The sequence below is a fragment of the Lynx canadensis genome, chromosome E1 (assembly GCF_007474595.2).
Source record: "Lynx canadensis isolate LIC74 chromosome E1, mLynCan4.pri.v2, whole genome shotgun sequence".
NCBI lineage: Eukaryota > Metazoa > Chordata > Mammalia > Carnivora > Felidae > Lynx > Lynx canadensis.
Window position 1 is genome coordinate 59,615,728 of NC_044316.2, and position 27,298 is coordinate 59,643,025.

At 65.9% G+C, this 27,298-nt stretch overlaps 1 protein-coding gene across 11 annotated transcripts; it reads left to right on the forward strand.

The window, feature by feature from the left end:
• On the forward strand, positions 1–27,152 carry ASPSCR1 (ASPSCR1 tether for SLC2A4, UBX domain containing). 11 transcript variants are annotated; one of them, XM_030295305.1, is made up of 17 exons: positions 1–185; positions 1,156–1,211; positions 2,790–2,904; positions 4,204–4,304; positions 12,359–12,416; positions 13,329–13,402; positions 13,749–14,148; positions 20,589–20,728; positions 20,859–20,940; positions 21,314–21,380; positions 22,152–22,214; positions 22,772–22,824; positions 22,953–23,047; positions 26,047–26,098; positions 26,233–26,302; positions 26,382–26,557; positions 26,691–26,782. In XM_030295305.1, the coding sequence occupies exons 1-16, from the start codon at positions 84–86 to the stop codon at positions 26,546–26,548; spliced, it is 1,695 nt and encodes a 564-aa protein (XP_030151165.1). In that variant the 5' UTR covers positions 1–83; the 3' UTR covers positions 26,549–26,557; positions 26,691–26,782. The 11 variants fall into 11 exon arrangements, with proteins under 11 accessions (XP_030151165.1, XP_030151166.1, XP_030151163.1 ...); XM_030295306.1 differs by having other exon boundaries at positions 26,382–26,581; positions 26,635–26,716; XM_030295303.1 differs by lacking the exon at positions 22,953–23,047 and having other exon boundaries at positions 26,382–26,581; positions 26,635–26,787.
• The last annotated feature ends 146 nt before the right edge of the window (positions 27,153–27,298 follow it).

Here is a 27,298-nt window from a genome sequence, read left to right on the forward strand (position 1 = left end):
CGGCCGCGTGGCTCTGCGTCCGGGCTGTTGGCGATAAAGTGGTTTGACGCCGAGCCGGCGGCGGCGGATCACGTGAGCGGAAGATGGCGGCCCCAGCAGGCGGCGGGGGCTCCGCGGTGTCGGTGCTGGCTCCGAACGGGCGGCGCCACACGGTGAAGGTGACGCCGAGCACCGTGCTGCTGCAGGTGCGGCGGCGGCGGCGGCGGCGGCGGCGGCGGCGGCGGCGGGTGGGGGCGGCGGGCGGCGGGGGCGCGGCGCCGGGTCCGCTCCTGCGGTTGGCTCTGGAGCGCTGCGGGGGCGGGGCCTTCGGGGGCGGGGCCTTCGGGGGCCAATGAGCTTCCTTCTGGCGCGGCGGGCCCGCCCCCTTCAGCCCCGGGCTCCTGCCTCCGGGACTCCGCGGGTCCCAGCGGGGGCCGGGGTCTGGCTGGCTGGAGTCGGGGGAGGCACGTCCTTCCACCCCTCCGAGTCCGCCGCAGAGCCTCGAGCCGTGTCCCCATCCTGGGGCGTCCTCCGGCCAGGTGTCCATTGGATGTGCGGCCGTGGCGTCTGGAAACCGATTTGCTGAGTCACTCGCTGCACTTCCCTCCGGGGCAGCTGTTGCGTTAAAAAGGCTTATCGGGCCCCGCGGTTCGGGGGCCAGTGCTCGCCCAACGGTCTGCCGGGAGGAGCCCCCATTGTGGGGCGGTGGCGGTCTGAGCCGACCCGAGTAACTCAGTGTGTCTGCCGGGCCCGGAAGCGGGGATCTCCCGGGCCAGACGGGCGCCCCAAGACCCACCTGCGCTGGCCGTGTGTGCGGGTGGCTCATGGAGAGGACGGTGAAGCACTGCAGGCAGTGGGGCCCAAATTTGAACTTTACTCTCTCTGCGTGGGGCGAGTGTCCCAAAGTGCGGAGGGAAAGGTCTGTGACGGTGGGCTGTTGGAGACCCAGGGTGGAGGCTGTCCCGGGAGCTGGGTGACAAGGCAGGCCCAGTGAGGAGAGGGAGAGTGAACACGGGTTGCAGGTGAGGCGTGTGGATCCGTTGAGTGGACAGTCCCTCATGTGGTTTGTACTAGGCTTGGCCTGGAAGCCAGTTAATCAAGAGTTGGACTCTGTGCCTGCAGACCAAGTCACCAGGCCAGACCCAGTGGCTCACAGTCCTGTCGTCTGACTCCTAGGTTCTGGAGGACACATGCCAGCGGCAGAACTTCAACCCCAGCGAGTACGATCTGAAGTGAGTGTGCTAGGGTCCGGTCCTGGTCTGTCCGGGCCATCCGCCCCTCCCAGGACCCTGCCTGGGGGCGTAAACCAGCAGAAACCTACTGTCTCACAGAAACCCCAAGTCCAGGTGTGGGGCAGGGCCACACTCCCTCTGAGGCTCTAAGAGAGCAGCTTCCTTCCCTGTCCCAGCTTCCGGGGCCTCCAGCTGCTCCCTGGTTTGTGGCTGCACTCGGCCTCTTCCTCCTCCTCACGTGGCCTTCTCCCTGTGTGTCGTGTGTCTTTTCCTCTTCTGTCTCTTATAAGGACACTTGTCATTGGATTTAGGGCCCACCCAAATCCAGGATGACCTCATCTCGAGATCCCTAACTCAGTTTTATCTGCAAAGTTCCTATTTCCAAGTAAGGTCCCATTCATGGGTTTTGGGGGTTAGGATGTGGATGTGTCTTTTTAGGGGTCTCTGCGGAGGGTTTCCGTGTGTTTGTTTGTATCTGTTCTTGGTGGGGCTCTGAGGGAAGAGGAAGTGGTCGTGCAGATGTGGGCAAACCTGCAAACTTTCCCCCGCAAACAACTTTGTGGGTCCTGGCGGCCTCGCAGTGCCCTGGAGTTGCGTGCCTGGGTCTTAGTGTGCGGGCGTGTTTCTAAGGAGAGGGCTCTTGGCACGTTCTCAAGTGGTCTATTTTCTTTTTTTTTATTAAAAAAAATTTTTTTTTTAACATTTATTTTTGAGACAGAGAGAGACAGAGCATGAACGGGGGAGGGTCAGAGAGAGGGAGACACAGAATCTGAAACAGGCTCCAGGCTCCGAGCTATCAGCCAGAGCCCGACGCGGGGCTTGAACTCACGGACTGCGAGATCCTGACTTGAGCCGAAGTCGGCCGCTTAACCGACCGAGCCACCCAGGCGCCCCTCAAGTGGTCTAAAACAACAAAGGAATCAGCACCCTTCCTTGGTGGCCTGTGGGTTTCTGTCCCACCTGAGGAACTTCTCCCCTTAGTGACTTGTCTTGGTGTGGCTGTCCTCACCTCGGACAGAGGAGAGCCTGTGCTGCCACTGAGAATCCCAGGGCCCCGCTCCAGGCTCCGGGCTGTGCCCTGGCATCCACTCACAGAGCTTCGAGCTCTTTCTGGTTTCCCCGACCTGCCCGAAGCAGGTTAGAACTTTCCCGAGCAGAGCTAGGCACATACACCCCTCAGTAGCTCCGGGGTGCGTTTTTATTTTCTGCATCTTCTGGGCCTGCTGCTGCTTCATGCCTGGGGAGGGGGCTGGGGCGCCCCCTGGTCTGTCCACGAGGGTGACCCATTTCTGGTTTCTCCCTCTTGCTCTGTCCTTGTTAGCTCAAAGCTGAGTCAGTGTCTACTTTTCCTTTCCTTTGAAAGATCCGCTGCAGACAGGCATCCACTCTGTCTCTGCAAGCTGGCAGGCTGTACCTTGTTCCTGCAGCCTTGGGGGCACTGGCTGGGGAATCGCCACATGGACGCGAACACCGCTCGGCTTAGTCCCTGCTCCCAGCAGGGCTGTGCTGGGCACTGTGTGCAAGCTGGGCTGTATTAGGATCTGCAGGGCAGCCCGTGAGCTGTGGCCTGTTTTGCAGGTTTCAGAGGAATGTTCTTGACCTCTCTCTCCAGTGGAGATTTGCCAACCTGCCCAATAACGCCAAGCTTGAGATGGTGCCTGTCTCCCGGAGCCGTGAGGGGCCCGAGAACATGGTAGGTGGCTCCCCTGGAGGGGCCCGGCAGCGCTGCCTGTGGCTCTCGAGTCCGGGCTGTTGGGACGACAGGATGCTGTAGCAGGCTGAACGGGTGGGACGAGCTGTTGCAGTGATTGGGGGAGGGGGCGGTGAATGGAGGGATGTGCCGGGCGAGGCTCGTGTCCTCACACCCTCACCACTTTCTCAGGGTCGGTGGTTGATTGGAAACGAGTCTTTCGGTCTCTGCTCTGAATTGATCTTTTGGGGGGGGGGGGCTACCTGTGCTGTCAGCCAAGCACCTCGGAGCCTGTGGTTTCCTGTGGACGTGGTGCAGCCTCGCTTCTGGCGGGAGCACACGTGGCCCAGGGGCTCAGGCTTCACCCTGGGCCTCCTCACAGGCCTTGCTGGGACCACAGCCCGAGTCTTGGACCGTGGCCTCCTGCTTCCTACCAGATCAATTACTCAGGACCTAGAGATTGAGCAGAAGACAGCACAGTCACCGTGGGTGGAAACAATAACCACAGTGCTGGTGTATCTCTGCAAGCCCCCAGACACCGCAGGGGAGGTGGTTCATCCCTGTCGAGAGACAAGGCGGCTCGGGCCTGCGGACATCAGTTAGCACTCCGGAGCCCATCAGGAGTCGGGCGGCGGGGACCGGCCCCAACACCCCTCTTTTCATGTGGAAGGAACCCTGACTTCCCTTGGGGATTCCTTGGGGCTGCTGGGGGGTGGTAGGGAGCTTCTCTCGCGCTTTCACACAGAGCGGCTCGTCCTCTGTTACCGGGACTCCATGCAAAGGCGCGCTTGAAGAAAAGAGTGTCTTGGCCAAAGTGGCAGGGAAGCAGGCCTGGGCACCCAGCACTCACCGTGACAGACGGGCCTCGGAGGTGCTCGTGGGCGTAGGGACACATGCTCGCCCCGGCTCTGCGCACGCATCCTCCGGTGTGTGTGTCACTCAGCGGAAGGACCCGAAAGGAGTGTCTTCTGGGGCTGTAGACTGACGTCCCCACTCGGCACAACAGTTGTTACACACGGAGCTTCAAGAACAGTGTGTTCGTTTGTGAAAAACGCTCAGAAGACGTAACACGCCTGTCGTTTGTCTCTGCGGAACAAGTTAACCCAAACTGTGACGACTGAAGACACAGCGACGAACGTGTGTGGGGTGTGCGGGGGGGAACAGCGCTTCCTTACCCCCAGGAGTCCGCGTCCTGCCGCCCACGGGATCCCGGGGCCCCGAAGGAGAGGCGTGTGCTCTCTGACCTGTGCCCTGGGCGGCTGCTTCTCTCCCTGACTCGGTTTCCCAATCTGCACCCCTCAGGTTCGCATCGCTCTGCAGCTGGACGATGGCTCCAGGTTGCAAGACACTTTCTGTTCAGGCCAGACGCTCTGGGAGCTTCTCAACCATTTTGCACAGACCAGGTGAGCGTCAGCGAGCAGCTTCTGGGCTCTGCCCTCTATGGCGAGGCTGCTGCTGGGTCGGCGGGGCTGGTCTGGAGCCACAGCCCGAGGTTCGCCGCGGCCGGAGGGTGTGCCTTTAGGGCTCTCCGATCTTGCTGAGAGGACGGGTTTGAGATAAGGGGGCCGCCTTCATCAGCGGCCCCCAGCAGGTGCTGGCCGCCACAGCTCATCCTTTTTCCTGGGCTTCCTGTCGTGACGGTGGCGCCTTGCCCTCCCGGAAGACAAAGCCATGCTTCTGTCCTTGTGGGGGGCTTGGTGAGCGGTGAGGGGAACAGGGAGCTTCTGGGCTCCTCGGTGGACAGAGGCTTTAGGTATAAAACTTCCTTAGGAAAATGGGTCACGTTTGAAAAGAAACCGTTACTGATACTTGACAGGTGTCAGTTTCCATCTGGTGATTAATGGTTTAAATCTCAGTCCTGAATGCGTCAACGTGGTAGCGTTTTACTTTTGTGTCTTTCATTTTGGCATGGAAGTCTTTGTGCTCTTTTGAAGGTCTTGGCCCGCGGCATAGAAGGGACCGTGGGAGGGCGCAGTGGTCACTGTGTGGCCCCGGACAAGTTGCTTGCCGTCAGGGGCGGTGTGAGGACGGGAGAGCGGGGCCTGGCCCCGAGGTTTGTCTGTGCGGCAGAGGGGACTCTGGGCCCGCACGGGGACGGGGTCGCCTAGGAAAGCCCATCTAGTCTGACTGCAGTGCCCGCCGCCCCTGCCGTCACCGCACCCGGACTCCTGCTCCCCGCCGGCGTCGTCCCGTGCGGGCTTCCTCTTCCCGTGTCTCCTGTGTCGGACCTTCTTCCCACGGGGCCGTGGGGGCGGCTGTGCCGAGAGCAGGGGGCTCCCCTCCGCTCCTACGGGCCTGGGCCCCTGCGGCCGGGCCTGCCTCCCCTCCAGCCAGCCTCGACGTCCTCCGCGGGCGCTCCTGGGGAGCCCCTGCTCGGGGGTCTTTGGTAGTAGAGGCACGTGGCACGCCCGACGGCAGTCCGCGGGCCGCCTCACTGTGCCGCCCGTGGCGCCTGCCGTCTTGCTTTCCCGAGGGGGCGGGGCTGCTTCTGCAGCTCAGAGCCCTGTGCCGCCCGTGGCGCCTGCCGTCTTGCTTTCCCGAGGGGGCGGGGCTGCTTCTGCAGCTCAGAGCCCGGTGCCGCCCGTGGCGCTGCCGTCTTGCTTTCCCGAGGGGCGGGGCTGCTTCTGCAGCTCAGAGCCCTGTGCCGCCCGTGGCGCCTCCGTCTTGCTTTCCCGAGGGGGCGGGGCTGCTTCTGCAGCTCAGAGCCCTGTGCCGCCCGTGGCGCCTGCCGTCTTGCTTTCCCGAGGGGGCGGGGCTGCTTCTGCAGCTCAGAGCCCTGTGCCGCCCGTGGCGCCTGCCGTCTTGCTTTCCCGAGGGGGCGGGGCTGCTTCTGCAGCTCAGAGCCCTGTGCCGCCCGTGGCGCCTGCCGTCTTGCTTTCCCGAGGGGGCGGGGCTGCTTCTGCAGCTCAGAGCCCTGTGCCGCCCGTGGCGCCTGCCGTCTTGCTTTCCCGAGGGGGCGGGGCTGCTTCTGCAGCTCAGAGCCCTGTGCCGCCCGTGGCGCCTGCCGTCTTGCTTTCCCGAGGGGGCGGGGCTGCTTCTGCAGCTCAGAGCCCTGTGCCGCCCGTGGCGCCTGCCGTCTTGCTTTCCCGAGGGGGCGGGGCTGCTTCTGCAGCTCAGAGCCCTGTGCCGCCCGTGGCGCCTGCCGTCTTGCTTTCCCCGAGGGGGCGGGGCTGCTTCTGCAGCTCAGAGCCCTGTGCCGCCCGTGGCGCCTGCCGTCTTGCTTTCCCGAGGGGGCGGGGCTGCTTCTGCAGCTCAGAGCCCTGTGCCGCCCGTGGCGCCTGCCGTCTTGCTTTCCCGAGGGGGCGGGGCTGCTTCTGCAGCTCAGAGCCCTGTGCCGCCGGCACCTGCCCTCTCTGCTGCTGCTCCGTGCTGCTGGGAAGATGAGGCCTCCGCACCTGTCTCTCCGTTGTCCTTTCATTCGTCCGGCTCAGGCCTGGCGGGGCTGAAGCAGGGAGCCGGGGCCTGGCCTCGCAGAGCTGAGCTCTGTGAGGAGCTAACAGGCAGTCCTGCAGAGCCACAGGAAGACTTCGCAAAGGAGGAGGCAGGGCACCTCGGGACGTGGTGGGGCAGCATTTTCTGGGTGGCGGGGGAGGTCTCAGGAGCAGCTGTACCAGGATCTTGGAGGGAGCCCTCTGGGTCTAGGGGGCATCAAGTGCAAAGGCCCTGTGGCAGGAACAAGGAACAGGAAGAATTCCTGGAATACAGGTGTCATTCTCCCTCCCAAAAGGCAACTGAAACGATAGGAGAGGATTTTACAAAGGTATTACTCGGAGCCCGGGCGATGGCAGCACTGGGTCATGGGTGAGGCGGACGATGGCTGGGCAAGGAGGCTAGAGTGGGAAGGCAGGTGGAAGATGAGGTGTAAGGAGCCATGGGGCCTTAGCTGCCTTCCGCTTTATGCTGCTGGCCCTGGAGGTGGTCCCGGGTGTGGAGCCTCAGGGCTCTCTGGACGGGGGTGCCCTCACTGTTCAGGCTGTTGGAGGAGCATGACCCCCCTGAACACTCGCAGCTCCCACTGTAGGGGGTGTGGGTGGCTCCCCGGATCACTGCCTGGGCACTGACAGCCGACTGCACTGCCCCTCGGAGCCCAGATGTCTGAGCAAGCTTCTGGCGTATGAGGAGGAGACCGTGAACTGCGGGGACAGAGTGACAGCCTCTGTTCGCGTTCTCAGGACGGAGAGGCAGGTGGAACGAGAGCTGGGTGCGGTTGAACAGGCAAGTGCAGAGACCAGGAGGAGCCCTTGGAAGCAGGTAGGGAGGCGTATGGGTCAGCCGCAACCGTGGCTCAAGCGGCCACAATCCTTGTTGCGCGTGAGGAAGCTCGTGGGTCTGAGGACCCACCATCCTGCTCAGTTGCCCGAGGCTCGCCAGGGCGGGGCTGATCGGCGGCCACCCCTGGAATTGAGGGTACAGGGTCCTGGCCGTTTTGGCCGAGGCTCGGGAGGGAGCTCACCTCCTCTGCGGGAGGAAGAGACAGAGCCAGGCGGCTGAGCGTCAGGATGGGACAGGCAGAGGTAGATCTGGGGCCCAGGCAGCTGGCTCCGGGAAAGGGAAGAGGGAGGCGGGGTGGGGGGGATCGTGGCAGTGCAGTGGAAAACGGTGCCAGGACCGGACGCTGCATTTCCAGACTGCGGTGCAGCGCTGTGAGCACTGGAGCCGGACGAAGGGACACCGCAGGCCCGCGGAAAGGCCCCAGGCTCCCGGCAGCACCACCGGGAGGGCGGCTGACCGGTGCCTTCACCTGCTGCAGGAAAAGTGTTTATCCTAGAATTATCTGTCAGAACATCAGAGGCGTAGATGGAACCAAGCGGTGTCTAGGCCTGAAAGGTCGCACGGTCTCCCCTTGCACGTGCTCTGAGGACGCTGCCGAGGCCACCGCACCGAAGGGCAGGCAGGGTCCACCCGGGAGGAGCTGGACACGTGCGCCAAGAGTCCCGCCTGACGGAGGGACGCACCGGCTCCCTGCCCTCGAGGCTGGGGCTGGCGGCGAGGAGTAGCTCAGAGTTGGGCAGCCGGGTCGCCCTGCCGTGAGGACCTGCCTCCAGAGGAGACTGCAGTACTTACGTGCAAATAAAACCGAACGGTGTCGGAAACCTGGAAACCGGTGTTTCCAAAAGACCCCAGTCCCCTGCTACGGATTCTGTCCCCTGCGGCAATGCGTAGGCTCTGGTCCCCCGGCCGGTGGTGGCTGGAACTAGACAGGGTACCGGTGGAGGGTGCCGAGGGCTCTGGGACTGGCCTTTCAGCACCGGCCGGTGGGGTCAGCTGTTGATGGAGTGTGAGGAGCGGAACAGGGGAGTGGAGACCGCTCTTGGGAGAAGCTGGGTGGCGTCAGGAGGAGCTGGGCCCCTCAGGTCGCTTCAGTTGGCCGCGGGGTGTCCGTGAAAGCGTGTGAGTGGGAGCAGAGCAATTTGCCTCCTCTACGTGCTGCTTACGAAGGTACCGTAACGTCTCTAGAAGTTTCCTCCCGGCACCCTTGCCCCAGCCGTGCGGCTGCTGCCCCATCTGTGTCCCACCGGCTCCAGGCAGGGCGGGCGCTTCTCCGCTCGCGCTTTCCTGGGAAGCTGGCGCCACTGACCACGCGGCAGGGTCCACAGAAGGGAGGGCAGGTGGCATCTGTGGCCACAGTCACGGCCCCATGCCTGATTCGCGGGGCTTGGTGGGGCCGAGCTAGGGCCTCGCAGGGGCTGCGCCTGCCGCTGTGGGACACCGCTGGTGCGGACGTGTGCGTGGTCCCGGGATGGATCCTCGCGCAGCGGGGACGACGCGCCAGGACTCACGGCAGCTCCCGTGCTGGCGGGGGCGGGGGGGGGGGGCAGGCAGCTCTGGGAATTCCAAGTCTTCACGGGACAGGATGAGCGGGAAGCGGGTTTTTCAGGAGGAGGTAAGCCTCTGAGCTACAGGCTTGGCAGGGAGCCGTGTCCTGGGTCCACTGTGGGTCAGGTCGTGGCTCCTGTGGACGGTGGCTCTGCCCTGACCGCCGGCATCTGGATCACCTAACCGGCCACGGGACGTGCCACATGTGCCACACGTGTGGGCTGCAGAGGTAATTCAGACTTTTCTGGTAGCCACATCAAAAGAACAGGTGAAATTAATTTCAGGATTATGGCGGACTTGACCCAGTGTGCCCAAAGTACTGTGCTTTGAACATGTGATTAACGGGAAAATGAGACATTTTTACATTCTTTGTTGGATGGAGAACTTTGACATCTGGCGCGTCTCACACTTGGACCGGCCTTCCTACGGCTGCGGCCGTGTCCGTGCTCAGTGCCCACGTGGGCCTGGTCGCCGCCGCCGCCTCTGCTTGGCCTGACCGGCCCTCCCCCCACCTCCTCCTTGGGCACGTGCTGCAGGGAGGGTCGCCAGGAGAGGGGCTCTGTCCTGGTGCCCCGTGTCCCCTGCTCCAGTCCGTGGCTCTGTCTCTGTGCTGCGTCTGACTGGTCAAAGCAGCAGGGCCTCGAACATCCTCGAGAGGGGCTGCCCGCGAGTTTGGGGACCAGCCTGCGGTCACACTGAGGGGGTGCATGAGCCACGCCCCAGAGCTTGCGGGCGGCCAGAGGTGTGGATGCCGGGGTGTTCGTTCAGAGCTCTGGGGCACCGTCTCCCATCTTTCGTTGGGAAGAAAAGGAAACTTCCCTCTTGAAACTGACCTTGCTCGGTCTGCCCTGGAGGAGGGGGCCCCGCGGCTCCCTGCGGCCCTGACCTCATCTCCGTGTTGGGATACGAGTGGCCCGGCCCCTCGGGATGTGGCCTTGCCTCCTCGTGGCAGCCGAGTCTGAAGTCACAGCTCTGTCAGTCCCAAATAGGTGATGTAAATAGAAGGGTCCGGATGTCTGGCTTGCCTCCCGCATGGCGTCCTGCCAGGAGCTGGCCCTGGGTGGACAGACATCCCCTGTCCGTGGGGACAGCATGTTTGTGGCGAGTGAAGCCAGTAGCAACGGTGTCTCTGCCCCGCCCGGCCCTCCCCGCCGGCCCGTGGCCCAAGCGGGAGCGGCTTTGCAGATCTTCCGCGGGGCTAGAGCCGTCCTGCCGACCGAGGCGATGTGCGAGGAGGGGCGGGCGGGCATCCGCGGAAGGTCTGTGTGACGCCCGGCCTTGAATGACAGTGCTGCCTGGGTCGGGGGCCCAGCTCCCTCCAAGAGAGTCCTGGGGCTGCCGAGGTCTGCTGCTCTGGAACACCCCCCCCCCCCCGCCTGCTGTTCTGGAGGGAGAACCCCGCTCATTGGCCCGGGGGGTCTGGAAGCCGTCGCGGCACCCCTCCCCTGGCACGTCTACTGGCCTCTCCGTCAGATCCCCACACGGGAATGGGAATCCGATCCCTCTGGAGGAGCTGCACATCAAAGCCGGGCTGGCGTTTGATGTCCAGGGGCCTTGAGGGCACAGAGATGAGCAGGCCTTCCCCGGGCACCGTTCCTGTTCCGCTCCGCTCATCCGTCCCCACCAGGACGTCAGGTGCCAGAGGAAGGTCCTGGAGACGGCATGCCTGGCCAGGGCTCCTGAAGGAGCAGCGAGGGCCCACTCGGACCTGGTGGGCGTCGGCCCAGCCAGCGTGTGGCCAGTTTTCTGAGTCCAGGTGGTCCGGGACCCCATGTGCCCACTCGCCCTTGCTGGCCCTGGGATCTGGTTTGCTGGAACGCACCGTCCTTGGCTGAGGTCCCTTCACTTTCCCCGTCTTGTCTTCAGTAAGAAAAGTGCGTGAGCTGGCCGGGGGACGTCACCGACACTTTTGGGGTCCTGTATTTTTCTGAGGCCTGGGCTCACTGAGTCTTGGGCCAGTCCCAGGTCTGCAGGGGTGCTCCCCGGCCCTGCTGTGCACGTGAGATTACACCTTTTGTGGCCAGCCTCCTGCGTGGCTCTGGTTGAGGCTGGCAGCCTCCTCCGGGGACCGGCTTCTTCACAGCCGTGGGTGTGGGGAGAGCACGGGTGAGCTCCGTGGGGGCTAATGGGCCTCCCACCTTCCTTTGGGGACGTTGGGAGGGCTGGTCAGGCTTGGGCAGGGACTCCTCCAGGGGTCCCAACATCTAGCTCTGGACTGTGGGTCCCAGCTCTGGGCAACAGGCAGAGGAAAGCAAACAGGAGGAACAGAGAGAAAAAAACCCACCCAGAGGATGGGACCACGGGTCTTGGGGACGGGCCTAGGCAGCCTTGCGCTCAGAGTGTCCGTGTGCGGCTGGAGGCCCTGCTGCTTGTGGTCACCAGCTCAGCTGCCGAGCCGTCTCGGCCGAGCCTGCACGTGAAGCCCTGAGCCCTGGTAGGGCCGCGCAGCCTGGCCTGACGTCACCCCAGGCCTCCCGCTCTGGCGGGCCCTGCCCCTCCGACTCGCCCTTCCCGTGGGAGAGGGCCTGGACAGGACACCGCAGGCGTGGGCTCCAGTGGGTATCTGTGAGGACTTATTTCAGTGACGTGTAGGAGACACGCTCTGCCGCCTGCAGTGGGAGGGCTCCAAAGCCAGGCCTCAGCCTGCCCGCTTGCCCCCTGACCTCCACGGTCAGCACAGGGCCCCTAGCACAGGTGGTGGTGCACAGGTGCGTGGGGGGGTGGGGTGGGGGCAGCATGTGTGCGTCCTGCTGTCCTGTGAGCGCGCGCAGCTGTGCTTCCTGGGGCCTGTTCCCTCCCGTGTGCGGGTCCCGTTTACGTCAGTGGCTCGGTCTGGTGCAGGTGGGTGCCCGCTGCCATCTTACCGGTGAGCACGGCCTCGAGGAGAGGAGGGAGGACGGAGGGGAGGGTGGCATGGCAACCTGGAGGACGGCGGTGAGGGGTGGGGACACCTGGTGCCTTTGCCCCTGCGTTGCCCTGGCCCAGCCTGTGCGTGTGACGGCGGCTGGGGCGCCTGTATCGCCCTGTGCGCCAGCACCCGTGCCCTGCCCCGGTCTTCACCTTCACGGCTTTTTGGTGACTGTGGTTTCAGTGGCTGTTGTGAGCCCAGCCCTGTGCGGTGTGACCGCTGGGCTGCGGCCAGTGGGTGTGCTCCACAGGGAGGCCCCGCCCTGTCCTCCCGCCTCACGGCCCGAGGTCACGCTTGCCCCGGGGGTCTGGGCAGAGGGGGCAGCGTGCCTTTGCTCAGGGCCTCGGGGGCCTGGCCTCTCTCCTTGGAGTCCACTTAGTGGGTGCAGGCCCTGAGCTGCTCCTGGGGCTCTGGGGTCAGCAGTCCTCTTAGAGGATGGCTTCCCAGGGCTCCGGGATCCTTTCTCGTCGTTGACCTGCTCAGCTGACCGTGATCCGAGGCTTGTCTGGGAGGTGGCTGGTGCTGCTCTGGGCTGCGAGGCTGGGAAACACCCCCACGCCCTTTGGGCCGGTGGCTCCCCGCCGGGCGCTGGCCGCCGCCTCCTGGTGGCCCCGAGGCGGCCAGGGTGGGCCCGGCCCCGGGGTCCTGCCCGGGTGCCCAGGGGGCGCCGTCTGAGGGCACCGGGTGTGCCTGCGGCTGGCCTGTGACGTCTCCGTTGCCCCCGCCCCGCAGGGAGTGCCTGGAGCAGCTGAGCGAGGCGAGCCCGGTCTGTGTGTACATGCGGGACGAGGTAGGTGAGCGGCCCGGCCCCACCCGCCCGGCCCCAAGTCACCACACGGGCCCGGCCCCACTTTCCAACCTGGAAAATTCACTCTCTCAGACCCGCCTTCAAAGCAGCGAGCGGGGAGACGGCCTCTGAAAGCGTGATGTGTTCCATGGAAAAAAGCGGAGTGCCGGCTCCGCTGGCACTAACCACGGGCCGCCCGGGCTGCTCCCCAAGCCTCCTCAACGCCCTGTTTGTTTTCTCAGCGTTTCTCAAAGCCCGAGAGTCACAAAAGTGGTTTCATTTTAATAAATATTTGCTTTGCTCCGTGTTTTGATCTTTTTCAAAACCGAGGGCAGCATAGTGCGGGCGTAGCCCGGCTCCGGGGCCCTGCCCGTCCCCACCCGCCCGTCCGAGACGGGGGCACCCTCCTGCTGCTTAGTCCCCTGCCTCACAGGGGCTTTTTGTTTTGAGCCTGGCCAAGTGCCCTTTTCTGGCCCGGGGTGGCCACTGTCCCCAAGGGGCCCCGGGAGGATGCTGGGGTTTATTTATCCCAGTTCGAGGTCCCCTGACGCAGGGCCGTGAAGGGCGGGGGTCCCAGGGCTGTTAGTGGGAGGGACCTGGTGGGACCCATCCTCCCCTAGAGGAGACAGACCACGGGGCCCCGGGCACCTGGGCCTGGGTTGAGGCCGTCGTGGTCGGGGCAGCCCACGGAGGGGGTCGGCGGGCCGGATGTGGCTGACTCCGGCCTGAGCCTGCCCACCCAGGCCGCGGACCAGTGAGCATGTGCTCAGGTGTCTGGCTGGGGGCCCCCGTGGTGCCTGCGCTCAGGCCGAGGGAGCTGGCGTGAGGAGGGCTTGGCGGGTGGGGCTCACGGTGCCCGTGTCTGGGCGGCCAGGTGGGTGAGCACCGTCAGCGAGTCCTGCTTCCCCCTCACAGGTGACCGGCAGAGCCTCCTTGCAGAGCACGACGCTCAAGTCTCTAGGTCTCACCGGGGGCAGCGCCATCATCAGGTGGGGGAGCCCTCCCGTCTTGTTCAGTGAAGAGAGTGGGGTCTGAAAGAAAAGGTGGAAAAGTGAAAGAGAAGATGTGCCCCACCTTGGTCCTCTCCCCTTGATCTGAGGCCACTGCCTGCTGGCTCGTCCTGCCCGGGGACCTGGGGGGCTTGGTGCCACGGGGAGTGGCTTGTCGCTGTGTACGGCCAGCGTGGTGGCCCCTGGACGGCGAGCCGGGTGGGAGCTGCGGAAGGCGCTGAAACCGGTTTGGTCCTTGCCCGAGGACCTCCCTCAGGGCCGTGAGCCCCAGGAAAGGGAGGGCTCCGTGTGGCGTTTCACTTGCTTTCCGGGTCTGCGCCCCCAGGTTCGCCATGAAGCGACGCAATCAGGAGCCTGGGGTCTCCCGGACCAAGACCCCAGGGAGCCCGGCCCCCTCCCTGTCGGCCGACCAGGCCACTGGCGGCCCTCTACTCCCGCTGAATTCGGTGGGGCTCAGCCAGGGTGACGTGAGCCATCAGGATGAAGTGGGCACCTCGGGGGCCAGCCGCGTGGACGCTCCAGCGAAGCAGATCTCGAAGGAGCCTGCCCCCGCCCCCTTTGTTCCTTTCTCAGGTGGGGGACAGCGACTGGGGGGCTCGTCCGGGTCTGCCAGGTCTCTGACGTCGCCTTCAGCCAAACCGCCGAAGTCCTTCTCCAGCCCGGGAGGCCCCTCCAAGCCGAAGAAGTCGAGGCCTGGCCAGGAGCCCGGGTCAGAGCCGGAGCCGGTAAGGAGCCCCAGGCCACGGCCGGCGGGCAGGAGGGCGCGTGGTCGGCTCTCCCGGGAAGCCGTGGTTCGGGTTCTGTTTGGCCTCAAATCAGTTGCGCCGAGGGCCCGTTTTAGATGTTCGGTCTGGTGGGTTTGGACCAACTCGTGCCCCTGGGACCGCGTCACAGCTGGGAGAGCCCACCTGCCTGGTGGCTTCTCTGTCCGTGTGCGGGCCTCCGACGCTCCCGCCCTGCGTGCCTCGGAGCCGTCGTCCCGCACCCTGTGCCTGGGCCCCGGGCCCTGGCTGGTACCGCCTCGCAGGCGGCTGTGGCGCTGGTAGTCCCCTCCGTCTGCTGCTGCTAGCCGGTGTGCGGGGCGGGCCTCCTCCTCCGGCGCGTTCATCTGGCGAGGTTTGGGGTTGATTCCCCGCCGAGCCATCCTTGCGTTGCAGGGACCCGTCTAGTTGTGATGCTCTGCGTCCCTGCTAGCTTCTCTGTTGGTGGGAGTTAGCGTTTCAGTGGAGGGTTAGCGTTTGTAGTGTGTGTCGTTCATAAGCAGAGCATCCCGTGGGCATCGTGGGGCCCTGGCACCCCTGCCTGCGTTCCTGTCTCCTCTGGGGCCCTTGTCGTTCTTCCAGGCCGCACAGCTGGGGAGGACGGAGGGGCAGAGGCACCTGTGCTTGGGGGGGTCGTGGGCGGGGGACGGCTCGGCCACAGGATCGAGCCTGCGTCCTTTCAGAGGGCCGGGAGGCTGGGGCTTGCTCACCTGAGTGGATGGGGGCCGAGCCAGTCCCGAGGCTCACGGACGTCCGCCCTGGCCCTTGTGCTGATATTTGGGCCGTGTTAGAAACCCATCCGCAGTCCCCGCTCTCCTGGCCTTTGTGACTTGGGCCCAGAATCAGTGGCCAAAAGCAGACCCGTGTGGTTGGGGTGAGCGCATCCTGGGGTTCTGACTCCCTGTGGGCCTGCTCTTCCTGGGGATCTCTGGGTTTGGGAGCTGGACGCTGGGGCCAGGGCGGGCTGTCCCTTTCTCCCATCCTGAAGTCACAGAGGACTGGTGCGTGGGGCTTGTGGACGGCTGGCTCGGCCCAGGCACGCCCTGGCTCTCTGGGTCCCTTACGAAGCCGCGCATGGCCCTGTGGGCGCCTGGGGGGCAGGGGGCGGGTGCTGGCTTATGCTGTCCTGTAGCGGGTGACTGTCTGGGCACAGGATCCCAGTGTACCCCCAAGCACTGAACCTGGGGCCCCCAGGCAGGAGAGGTCCCAGGCAGGGTGCGCCTGGCCGCCAGCAGCGTGTGCCTTTGATCTGGGGGCCCCAGCAGCTGGTTGATTGTGGAGCGTCCCCCACGGCTTGCCCGCCCGCCTCGTGCCTCCTGTCACTAACAGCCCCACACCCGGAGGGCTGGCCGGCCACGTCAGCCCTGGGGGGGAGGGCAGAAGGGAACAAAACAGAACTTTTGGGGGAACTTCAAAGGTACACTTTGGTAATCAAAACGAGTTTCCAAGTTTTCCATTAATGTTTTGCCTGTGTGTGGTTTTGGATTTAAATAAAGAGTCAGAAGAGACAGGATAAAATATAGGCAGGTCCTCGGCTGAGAACTGGGATGGTTTACAGACCCGGGCGGCTCTTGCCTTTGATGTCAGAACATTAATTATTAGAAGGTAGTTTTACTGGCCATCAGAGCCGGGCTCGGGGAGAGGCTGGGGCTGCCCGGCGGCCCCTGGCCTGTCCTTTGAAGTCCTTCCGCCGGCCCAGGAGGCCGCCCCACAGCCCTGTGCGCGGCTGGGCCACAATCCCAGCAGGCGCCCCCCACCCCCAGCCCGTCCAGGGGTCTCTGATCAAAGGCCCCGATGCCCCGGGCAGGACAGGCGGCTGGCAGCAGTCTTCCCTTGCCTGACTCTCCGCCCTCAGAGGCGGACCTGGGGCTTCCTTGGTGTCTCCTTGGTGCCTCCTTGGTGCCTCCTTGGGGCTTCCTACCTGCGTCTCCAGGCAGCCGTCCCTGGCCCTGGCTGGCCCTGCCCCCTGCTTTATGGGCAGGTTGAGCGAGAGCACGTGGGGCTGGGAGGAGCCCAGCCAGGGCCTGGGGGTCCGAGCAGGCCCCCCTCCTCTCGTGCTGGGGCGCCTCTCCTAGCATCCTCCCCTGAGCACACCCCACTGTCCCCCGCGTGTGGGTCCAGGGCACGGTTCGAGCCTGCGTCCGGCGTGTGCGTTCGGTGCTGTGGCCGCCCCGGGCTCCGGCAGCAGCCCAGGGGCCCAGCTGTCCCCAGAGGCACAGCGGCGGCCTTAACGGGAACGCCGCTGAGGTTGGTCGGCAGATGGGGCGGCGGCCCGGAAGGTGCTGGCCCAGTCTTGCGGTGGTTTCGAGGGCTGCCAAGGGCCCTCCAGCCGTCTCTGCCACAGCTGAATGTGGGGGGGAGATGCCGGCCTTCGAACCGTAGTGGGGAATGGGTACACGGGGTGCCCTGGTCCCCAGAGCTCCGGCAGGGCCAGGTGGCCTTCTGTGGATGGGCGGGGGGGCTTCGTTGGCAGGCCCCCATCCTGAATGGACCCGAGGGGCGCTCTCTGTGGGACCGTTCCCGGTCCTCTGGCGTGGCACGTGTGTCCCCACCGCGTGGGCGTCCGCCCCCCTGTACCTGCTGACCTCGGGCCGCGTGTCCTCCCAGGGGCAGCTGGGAGGCGGAGGGGACCCCGCACCGCACCTTACATTTGTGTATCTCCGTACCGTGGGGCGTTTGTGCGCCTCCTTCGCGGTGGCGAGCGTCTGGTCACGCCACGGGCGTGTGGGAGCCTCGGCCCGTCCCCCCATTTCTTGTGCTCAGGGTGGGCGGCCCCGGGAAGGCACCGCCTGCCCGCGGCCTCGGGTGTCCTCGGCGGTTCCCTCGAGCAGCCCCGCCGGGACCAGGCCTGGCCTTGCGCTGGCTCGGCCCTGCGGAGGGCGGAGGGCGCCGGCTCTGTGAGTAACTCGGGAGGTTTGGCCCGCGGCCCTGTGTACGGATTCATTTAAGCTCCAAGCCTCAAGGGGAGACGCTTCACATTCCCTCTGACCAAAGACCATTGTCAGAGGACAGTCTGGGCCGGGAGCGGGGAGAAAACCAAGAGCCCTCGCGGGAAAGCTGGAAAATCTGGGGTTGAGGTCACCCCCAAATAGTTTTTACATTTTTTCTCTGTGTGTCATCGCGTCCCGGAAAATTACTGTCAAGAAAATGAACCCTCAGCCGCGGCAAGGCCACTTCCGACAGGAGGGGACCCGTGTGCATAGTGGCCGCTCTGCCACCGGGGAGGCAGCTGCTGGAGGCTGGCGCCCGGCCCGCCTGGCCCTCCATGCCTGGTGCCGGGCTGGGCCTTCAGCCGCGCTGAGCCTTCAGCCGCGCTGAGCCTGGCGTGGGGCTGGGGGTGGGTGAGGCCCCCTCGGCCCCCTCTGCAGTCTCCCTCACTCGACCCGTCCTGGCGAAGCAGGGCGCTTTCCGTGTGGCCGGGGAGCTGGGCGGTCACCCACTGCAGGGGCGCCTGGCCAGCGTTAGCGGCTGTGCGGACAGCTTTATGTTCTCTGACCTGTCCTCCGTTGTCCTTTTCCGGACGTCGTCTTGTCTGTAGGACCCTGGGTGGAGGCCAAGTCCTAGAACCTGCCGGGTCCTGCGTTTGCCAGACAGGAGAGCCCTGGGCTGGGGCGCGTCGGCACCTCCTCCCTCAGGGTCACACCTGCACCTCAGTTGTCCCGTCTGTCACGCACACTCGGGACAGACCCTCGGCCCTCGGGCTGTGCCCCCATCGTTCTGCCCGGCCCCTCCCCAGGCACTTCCAGGATAAGGGGTAGGGGTGAGGAAGACGGGTCAGGCCTTGAGCCCATGAGGTGGGCAACCAGCACCTCTGCAAGGGTGACCCGGGCCCAGTGATGTCATACTCTTTGGAGCCGCTGTCCTCTGCATGGCTCCCCCGCGGCCTCTGGAGCTGACCTGGAGATTCGGGCCCTGAAGGCCAGCTGTCAGGGTTCCTGAGAAGGTTCTGGGCTCCATTGTTCTCAGCCCCCGAGCCTGTGGCCCCAGCAGCTTCTCCTGGCCCCCACGGCCCTCAGCCAGCGCCTGGGAGCTTGGCGCCCCATGCTGAAGGTGAGGGCCACAGCCCCCGTCACACTTGTCGCCACGTACGCTTTCTCCCTGAGGATGTCTCATCTCAGAGCTGCACTCTCTGTCTAGAAACATCCGTAAACCCTCCTCGGATGGGAGCCGTGCGTATAACTGCTGGGACCAGGGAACAGCAGAGGAGGGCGGCTTGCTGGCCGAGCGTCGGCCGTGAGCAGGACGAGGGCTCAGCCTGGAGTCCGCCCCGCTCTGGCCTCCCCAGCCCCACTGCGCCTCCCCGTCCCCGCCGGCCCCTCCTGTCTGCGGGGGAAATGCTCTCCTGGGGAAGGCCAAGGGGAGGTATTCGAAGCCCCCCGGCTTCTCCCTCCATCATTTGACAGTGGGATCGTACTTTGGTCCGTTCTCGCGGGCCAGGGCCTCCTGGGCCAGGACATGCTGGCCGCCCTGAGACTCAGGAGGTCTGGCCCCGGGCTCTGCTGGGTGGCTCGTTCCCAGCTTTTGGCTTCTGCTTGACCAGATAGGTTTTCGGAGCAGAGTGAGACGCCGGAGGAGAGAAGGAATCAAGGGTAAATCCAACACTGAGAGGGATTTTGTCAGGTTTATTTTCTGACCGAAAGCCCCGAGCGGCACGAAGCCGGTGGCTGGTGTCCTCTGTGTCCCCCATTCTGGGAGCGGTCTGCGGAGCGTGCTGTGGGCCTTGGGCTCATCGGCACTGCCGGGGGCCTGCAGTCCTTTTGGGTGCCCCAGGCTGTGCCCCGGAAGTGCCTGGAGGAGGGGAGGCCCGAGTGGGCAGGGCTCCCTGGGGCCGGCTTTCCCGCAGGGGAAGCGCTCAGACTCCGTTCGGTGCCCCGGACTGCGGGATTCTCGGGCCAACTCATGCCCAGGGCTGGGTCCTCCAAGGGAGAGACTGTGACACGGTGGCCTTAGAGCTGCTCATTAGCCTGCAGGCTTCGTGCTTGAGTGCCTGGGGGCCTGGCGCTCGTGCACTGGCGGTTCCTGGCTCAGGCCTATCCGCGTCCTGCCCTCGCTCCCCCCAACACCCTGCCCCAGGCGCCCCGGCCGGCTCTTGGCCCTTCTGGAATGCAGGCGCCGTGGCTGTGGGGGGCAGCCTGGCGCCTGGCATCTTGTTATAAAAAGCTCTGGTGAAGACTGCCCACAGTGGCACAAGATCCTGTGGCTGCGAAGGGCAGCCCCCCGGGGCCTCAGCCAGCCACCTACGGGCCCTGCTACCCAGGCTCTGGCCAGCCCTGCCTGGCTGCTCTGCCCCGGTGCTTCAAGGTCAGGGGGGGCTTCCTGGTGAGAGCCCCCCCCCCCTCCTTCAGCGGGGGAGAGCCGTATCACGAGGCGTGGCGTCGCTGGGCACTCGACCTGAGACTGCCCGGGCCGACAGTCCTCACGTGTGGCTGGGGAGTTAGCCCCGGAGACGCCCAGCAGGTGCGCTGGTCCCCAGATGCTGGGCGGCCCTAGCCCTCGACTGGCCTGAGCATGGTCGTCCCCCGGGCGGTGGGTCTGGCCTTCGGGGCAGGCTGGACCGTGTAGAGGGCTCTCAGGAGGGACCTCTGGGGAGGTGTGCTCCTAGAGCCTGCCCGGCCCGTGCCTGGGTGTGGAGAAGAGGTGAGGTTCCCCCACAGGGGCAGGGCCAGAGGGCTGGGACCTGCGCGGCTCGGTCGGGCCCGGCTCCAAGGCCGCCTTGGCGCCGAGAGGGGTCACACTGGCAATTACCCACCCGGAGGCGCCTCCGGCCAAGCGAGCCCTGCCTCGCAATTTCCATCGTCGCTGCTGCCAATTAGGAGTGATGCCGTCCCTTTCTGCGTCCCCAGGGTGGTCAGAGGGTGGGCTGGGCTGCTCCCCTAGGGAGGGGAGGGGGGGTCAGCCTGGCCACGTGGCCAGTGGCTGGCAGGTTTTTGCCAAACCTCTAATTTGGGGGCTGTCACTTCCCCTGCCCTCTTGTGGAGCCCCCGATGTGGCCTCGCCCGGGGCGCTGTTCCCTGAGTTTGCTCTCTATTCGGGGGACCCTGGTAACTGGCAGCTCCCGAGGCCTCTCGGTGCTGGGGCTCCCACAGAGACGGGAAGTGAGCCGAGTAGCTACTAGGGGAGCCTGTCACCCCAACCCCCAAGCCCCCCGGCAGTGAGGGTGCCTGCCTGGCCTGGCTGAGCCAAGACTCCAGGGCCGCGTGCCCTGCTGGTGAATGGGGGTCTCCATGTCAGTGTACCTGAGCAGGAGGCATGGAAGGAGGGTCTCCAGTCCTGGACACCTGGCCCCGGTCACGGGCTGACAGGTGGGGCCGGTGAGGGTATGGGCTTGGCTCCAGCTGTGGGGCCTGGAGTCAGGAGACCAGGCTCCTGGGGGCCTGCGGCAGCCGAGCCCTCTGCCCACCCAGCCGGTGGATCGGGACCCCGTGGTGTGCCACCCGGACCTGGGAGAGCTACTCCAGGCTTGCCCTGCGGAGCTGCCGGATGAGTTCTTCGAGGTGACCGTGGACGACGTGAGGAGGCGCCTGGCCCAGCTCAGGAGCGAGCGGTGGGTGTGCCCCAGCTCTGTCGGCGCCTCCTGGTCCCGCAGAGCCCCGGGGGTGGTGGGTGTGGGTCCTCCTCGCTGGCTGGCCAGGGAGACCCCCGACCTTCACACGCAGACTCGCCACCCCCTGCAGGAAGCGCCTGGAGGAAGCGCCCTTAGTGACCAAGGCTTTCAGGGAGGCTCAGAAGAGGGAGAAGCTGGAGCGGTACCCCAAGGTGCGTAGAAGGGCTCGGGGGGCGTCTGACCACGCCGCTGGCTGTGGTCACCGCCTCATTGCAGGCTTGCAAGGCCACGGTTCGTAACCAGTCAGCCCTGTTCGTGATGAAAACACGCTGACGTGTTTTTACAAACGCGCGTGGTGGGGCTTGACCAGTCCTCGTGTGCAGCCCGCGGTACAGTGAGCTGAGGCCACAGCCCTGGCCAGTAGCATGGTGGGGACAGCCGGGAGCGGGTGCTGGCTGGCACTTCCACCCGCCCTGGGCCTGGTGTCTTCTGGCCCGGGTTGGGGGACCGGCCATCGTGGGCCCGGGGTACAGCCGATGGGGACTTTGGCCGTTCCTGCCGACAAGTTGCCTTGTCCTGACCCAGGTGGTCCTGAGGGTCCTGTTCCCTGACCGCTACATCCTGCAGGGCTTTTTCCGCCCTAATGAGACAGGTCAGTGGCCCCACCGGGGTGTCTCGGGGGGGGGGGCCCTCTGAGTCCCGCCTGGCTTCCTTCCAGGCCATGGGACTGCGGCTGCTGGGCCTCTGGGGGAGACGGGCGTTTCCGGGTTGTTGGTTGTGTCTGTGGGGCAGCCTGTGAGCTTGCAGAGCGTGTTGGGGGTGTGGGCACGGGGCCGGGGGGCCAGCTCGTGTCGGATGTGTACCTGGCCAGCCTGGTGGTGCCCCCGCGCGCCCACCTGTTCAGGGCACGGGTGTGACGGAGGGGTACCCAGAGGAAGGGTGGGCCCCCGCCCCCCTAACGTGGGAGTCTCTGGCTTGGAGCTGCGGCTCCCCTGGAAGGAAGGCAGCAACGCTGCCAGTTCTGAATGAGGTCAGCGACCTCCTTGGTGACCTGTGCCCAGGTCAGTGAGGGCGGCAGGCAGGCCCCCACGGTCCCTGGGATGCTGTGTAACCAAAACTTTGTACCCGGGGCCCCCATAGAGCAGAGCTCGGGATTAGGTGGTGGGCAGGGTGAGTGGGAAAGGGAGGGATGCTCCCGCAGCAAGCTGGGGCCTAGCCAGGCTGAGGGTCTCAGAGTCCCGTGGAAGGACCATGCTTGGCTTTTCACCCCTGGGGTGGAGGCGGCTGAGCTGCCCGGGGCTGCCCGTCCCATGGGGTGTAGGGGGCTCTGCACAGGAGCGGGACGTGGCTGGTCCCGTCCCAGAACGCGGCCCGTGCCCGTCCCATGGGGCCTCTCGGCTTAATCCCGTCCTCCCTCCTCCAGTGGGGGATCTGCGGGACTTCGTGAGAAGCCACCTGGGGAATCCTGAGCTGCCCTTCTATTTGTGTGAGTCCTCCTGCTGGACACGTCCCGGCAACGTCCGGATCTCGGTGACCCCCGACCCGTCCCAGCTGGGGCTTGGAGAGATTTTCCTCTAGAAAACAACATCGTGGGGTGGGCTGGGCTGGTCATGCAGTAGCCCGCCTACCGTGTAAGCCCCGCTGGTGTCTGAGGACGAGTCCGAGGAGAGGGGAAAGGCGAGGGGAGGTTGGCTTTTGCCCCCTCAGCAACCCTGCCCTGCCCCCTCTCCCTGACCTCCCCTCCCAAGGGCGTCTCGGTAGGGAGGGGTCAGACCACTGGGCTTCGCGGGGAGTTGTGTGGGGCTGGGGCTCCTCGTAGGTGGGCCCGCCCTAGGTCACCCACCCCCAAGCCCCTTGCCCGGGTCGTAGTAGTAGCAGAGAGGCGGGCAGAGGGCTACAAGCTGAGGGGGCTCCTTGGAGATACCCCAGCTAAGGCCGTGGGCCCGGGGCCTGCCCCTCCCCCTCAGGCCTGTCCTCCTGTGGGGGTCCGGGGATGGGTGGGGGGCGAGGTGGCTCTGGGCCCAGACACTTATCTTTTCACAGTCATCACTCCTCCAAAAACCATCCTGGATGACCACAGGCTGACCCTCTTTCAGGTACTGGCACCCTGGCGGGGATGCGGGGGGCCAGGGGTGCAGGTGTGGCCGGGCTGGCTCTGTAGACGTTGGGGGGGGGGCACCAGAGGGAGACGAGCGCCTCTGAAGCTGGTGCCGGGCCTTTCCAGCCTCCCCCGCTTCCTGCCCTGGCGGGGATGGGCCTACCCGGCTGGCTGCCAGCCTTCCCGAGCCGGGACCGCCTGCATCCTGCCCCGGGGTCTGGGTGAGAAGGGGCTGGCGGGGGCGGATGGAGGGTCAGGGGCCTCACCCGCCTGTGGCAGGTCCCCTGGGGTGGCAGCCGTGGGGCTAGTGTGGCACCCGGCTGCCCGGCCTGTTTCCCTGCCTCTGCTGGCAGGGCCTTGATGCGCCCTCCCCGCTAGCTGGTGTCTGCTTCGGCCGACCCTCCCCACGGCCCCCAGAGCTCCTGAAGGTAAGGTGAGGAGTGTTGATCCTGTGCCCTGCTGGGCTGCCTTCCAGAGCCGGGAGGAATGTCCCGTCCCTTTGCCCCTGGGAGCGTAGCCTGGGGCCTCCCCAGCCCTCTGGCCTAATGGTTTCCTCTTCAAAGTCTTTTCAGATATTTTAATTAGTAACAGAGGCCGGCCCTTGTTAAGTGGCTGGCAGGCCCTGCAGAGGTCTGAGTTGGGCCGAGGGGGTGTGCTTGCTGCCTGGGGCTGCCACCATTGTCAGGAGGGCGGGGCAGGGGCTGGAAGCTCTCCGAGGAAAGGAGTCGGGGTGAAGTCAGGGCAGGCGGGAGCAGGGAGCTGTGCCGCCCCCCCCCCCAGCTCCCCTTTCTCAGCCCCCGGGAGCCCCAGAGGCACTGGGCCTCTTCCTCCAACCCGCCCTCCCACCTTGCCTCCCTCCCTCGCTGGCCAGCCTGTTGATAAACATTGAATTTAGGAGATGCTTTGGAATGGAGGGGGACCAACGCCGGTCCTGCCCCCCCCCCACCCGCGCCCCGATTAGTCGCCCTGGGGTGCTGTCTGTTCTGTCCAAGCGGCCTGATTCCTGGTGACACCCTGCCCCCTGCTACCAGCAGCTGTCTCCTTTCATCTGTCAGCTCAGCCTGGAGCTGCGGGGGCCTCCGCGCGGGGTGGCGTCCCCGCCCGCCCGCCATCAGAGAGCTGGCAGGGCTTGGGGAAGGAAGCCTTCCTCCCTCGTGTGGGTGAGCGGGCGTGGGCGCGGAAGCCGCCGGCTTTCATGTCCCTGGCACGGCTGTGCTCCGGCTGCTGGCTGCCTGGGAGGCTGCCGGGAGGCCGGTCCCAAGCTCCAGAGAGTGGCAGCTTGGGGTAGGTGAGAGGGACGGTGGCCCAGCTGCCCCTTTTGGCCACTGGGCCAGGACACTGAGTGCCGGGAGAGGTGGGGCTGAGGACGAGGCCTGGGAGGATGGGGGGGGGGGGTTGCGGTTGGCAGGCACAGGTGCCCCCAGTGCCCATTAGATGGGCTTCCTTTAGTCCTGGTGCTGCCCTGGGCCCCGGCGTCTCTCCCACCACCTCGCTTAGGGCCCGAGTAGCAGCCTTAGCCGGTCCTGAAGACTGCCGTGAGCTGCGTAGACCTCAGCCTGAACAGAGGCATAGACTCCTTCCTGGCAGTCACAGCGGCCTCCTGTGCTGTCCCTTCACCCTTTGTCTGGTTGGGATCACAGAGACGCGAGCAAGCGAGTGGGATGCTTCTGGTGGGTGCTGAGCGGGGAGGCAGGGAGGCTGCGTTCAGGAGGAGTTGCCCCAAGGGCCCGAAGGACTCCCAGCTGGGTGAGAGGGGTCCTTCAGGGCTTTCAGCTCCACGGCCCCGGCTGTCCTGCCTGGTGGGTTCCGGCGGGGTCTTGTGAAACGGGAATGTGCCGAGAGCGGTCCAGGTGCCTGGGAGGTCAGCCAAGTCAGGGTCCGGTCAGGCTGGGGCTCCTGGGGAAGCTCGGAGCCCTATTGTCTCTGCCCCCCCCCCCCGCCCCCAGCTTCTGTGCCTCCCAGGCCCTGGGGCAGCCCCCTGTAAGCCCCACAGGCTGTCCCTGTGACCCCAGGTGTCCTGACAGAGTGATGGGGCCTTCGCATCAGCCCCGTCTTTGGCCTTGGTCTCGGTCTCGGCGTCCCCAGGCTTGGCCTTTGAAACTTCCTCCCGGAGAGCAGAGGGGGCGCTCTCACCTGTGGCTGCCCTTTCCACTGAGGGCTGAGGACCAGGCCCTCTGGCCAGCTTTGGGGCTTGCAGCCATGGTCCTCGGGTACGGAGACCGGAGCGGTAGACCGTGGGGCCCCTTTGTGGGCGGCCCTGAATCTGCACCTCAGGTTAGCCCCTGCCTCCAGGGAGCACGTCAGGGCCTATGTGACCCATCCCTGTCCTGCACCTGAGCGAGAGCCCCGCACCACTACCCCCCGTGGGAGGAGACTCTGGAGAGGCAGTTCCTGGACGCCCAGGGCAGGGTGTGGGGGCCCCGGTGCGGTGCCCTCCCTGTGGCCAGGGCTCCACACCAGTCACTTCCAGGTGACCGCCCGGTGCTGAGTCAGGGACCTCGAGCCTGAGCTTTGGGGTTCTGGGTGGCAGACACTCAAAGGTAGCTGACCCGGTACCTCCCCGCCCAGGACTTCCAAAGCGCCTTGGCTCCAAGAGCCCCCGCTCGCCATGCCTGGGCCTGGGCCGGCCGAGGGGCCCCCGCTCAGCGGGTATGGGGGCTCCCCCTCCCCCTGACGGCAGCCCACCAGCTGCTGCACAGACCCCCGCGCTCTGGGTCCTCTGAGCAACACTGCCTGTTCTCTTCCTCCACACCAGTCCCGTGTATCTGTTTTCATCTCCCCTGACCCGTCGGCCTCTTACAGGCTCCGCTGAGGGTGGGGGCTTCTAGGCCTGTTCCCTTGGGTCATCAGGAATGCCGAATGCATGTGCCGTGAGAACGTCCTGCTGGTGTTGGGGCTGGCTCCCGGAGGGACCCCTGTGGTCTCACAGCCAGCCCGGCTCGTGCTGGGGGTGGGGGGTGGCACAGCGGGACCCAGTAGAGCCGGGCGGGGTGGGGGGCAGTTCCCGGGAGCAGGGCAGCGGACTGCGCTTGCGGTGGGGACCTGGCTGGGGCGTGGCCCTGGTCGGCAGAGCCCTGGGCCCGGTGTGTGCCACTTAGCTTCCCATGCAGCCCCCAAGAGGCCACCACGAAAGTGGATGCAGCCCGCCCTGCCCACCCGCTGCGGCCTCTGCCCACGGTGCCCACCTGATGCCCCGAGCCCCCTTCTGTTCTCCCTGCAGGCAGATCTCTTCCCTGCTGCCCTCGTGCACTTTGGAGCTGAGGAGCCAACAGGTGGGCGGGGAGGAGGTCCGGGAGGGAGATGTGTGCCCAGTACCCTATTCCCAGGCCGCGTCCCCTCCCGGAGCAGAGCAGCAGCAGGGGGAGGGGGGCCCTCCATGGCCTGAGGTGGGCTGGGTGTCCCGCAGGCCTCTTCCTGGAGCCCAGGCTGCTGGAACGCACCGTCTCCCCGTCTGCGGCTGACTTGCTGGTGGCCAGGTGAGTGCCCGCGGTGGGGAGGGGCGAGTCCCTGCTGTAGCGCGTCGGCCCTCCTGCATCTCGGCCTCCTGCCCCCCAGGTGCATGCCCAGGGCTGCTGGGGCCCCGCCCCCGATGCCAGCCCCTGACCCTGCACCCCGTGACTTGGAGCCAACGGCTGAGGCAGGGGCGGTGGGGCTCCCCGAATCCCGCCCCGAGACGGCCCAGCCGGTCAAGAGGGATCTGGGCAAGGTGCCCAAGTGGCTGAAGCTGCCAGGTACCGTGGCAGGGTGCAGCGGAGGGAGGGGCTGCCTGCCGACGGGGAGGCCCTCGGGTCATCTTGGAGCAGCGGAGGGAGGGGCTGCCCGCCGACCCGGGGCCCTCGGGTCACGTTGGTGTTGGCATTGCAGCCGGCAAGAGGTGAGAGCCACCAGCCTGGAGGTGCCCTGTCTGCCAGCTGCAGGACCCCTCCCCACCCTGAGCGGGAATAAAGGTGTGAGCTTCTCTCGGGGTGCTTCTGTCATCCTTTCTCCAGAAAGGGACCCCACCGCGCCCTGCCTGCAGCTCCCCACCCTGGGCTCATCGATTCTGCAGCCGGTCTGGACCCGCGTGGACCTGGGGGATGCCGCTTGCCGGGACCTCCCTCTTGTGAACAGAGGCACAGACAGGTGTCCTCCCTGAGCCGCCGACTTGACCTCACTGACACCGTTAATCACCCCTCCTGTGAGGACCCCAGCGGCCCCAGGCGTTCGCTGCCTGGCCGCCTGTCTGAGCGCAGTGGCCGCGGGGCACGGGCTCCCGCCAGCCTCCTCTTCGGGTCTAATCACTTCCACATGCTCCCGGCTCTTTGAAGCCCCTAACACTCCCTGAGGAGAGGGGTGGGAGAGGAAAGTCGGGGGGCCAGCATGGGAAGGGGTGCAGGAGGGAGCCAGCGGGGCTAAATTAGGGAGGACAGGCTTGCTGTCCGGCCCAGGCCCTCCTCAGGTGCGGGCTGCCCGCAAAGGCGCAGATCTGCGTG

Coding starts and splice junctions, on each gene's coding strand:
- ASPSCR1 (XM_030295303.1), top strand. CDS start 84: ATGGCGGCCCCAGCAGGCGGCGGGGGCTCCGCGGTGTCGGTGCTGGCT. Junction 4,305..12,358: donor AACCATTTTGCACAGACCAG/GTGAGCGTCAGC, acceptor CCCGCCCCGCAG/GGAGTGCCTGGAGCAGCTGA. Junction 26,582..26,634: donor CGTGGCAGGGTGCAGCGGAG/GGAGGGGCTGCC, acceptor GGAGCAGCGGAG/GGAGGGGCTGCCCGCCGACC.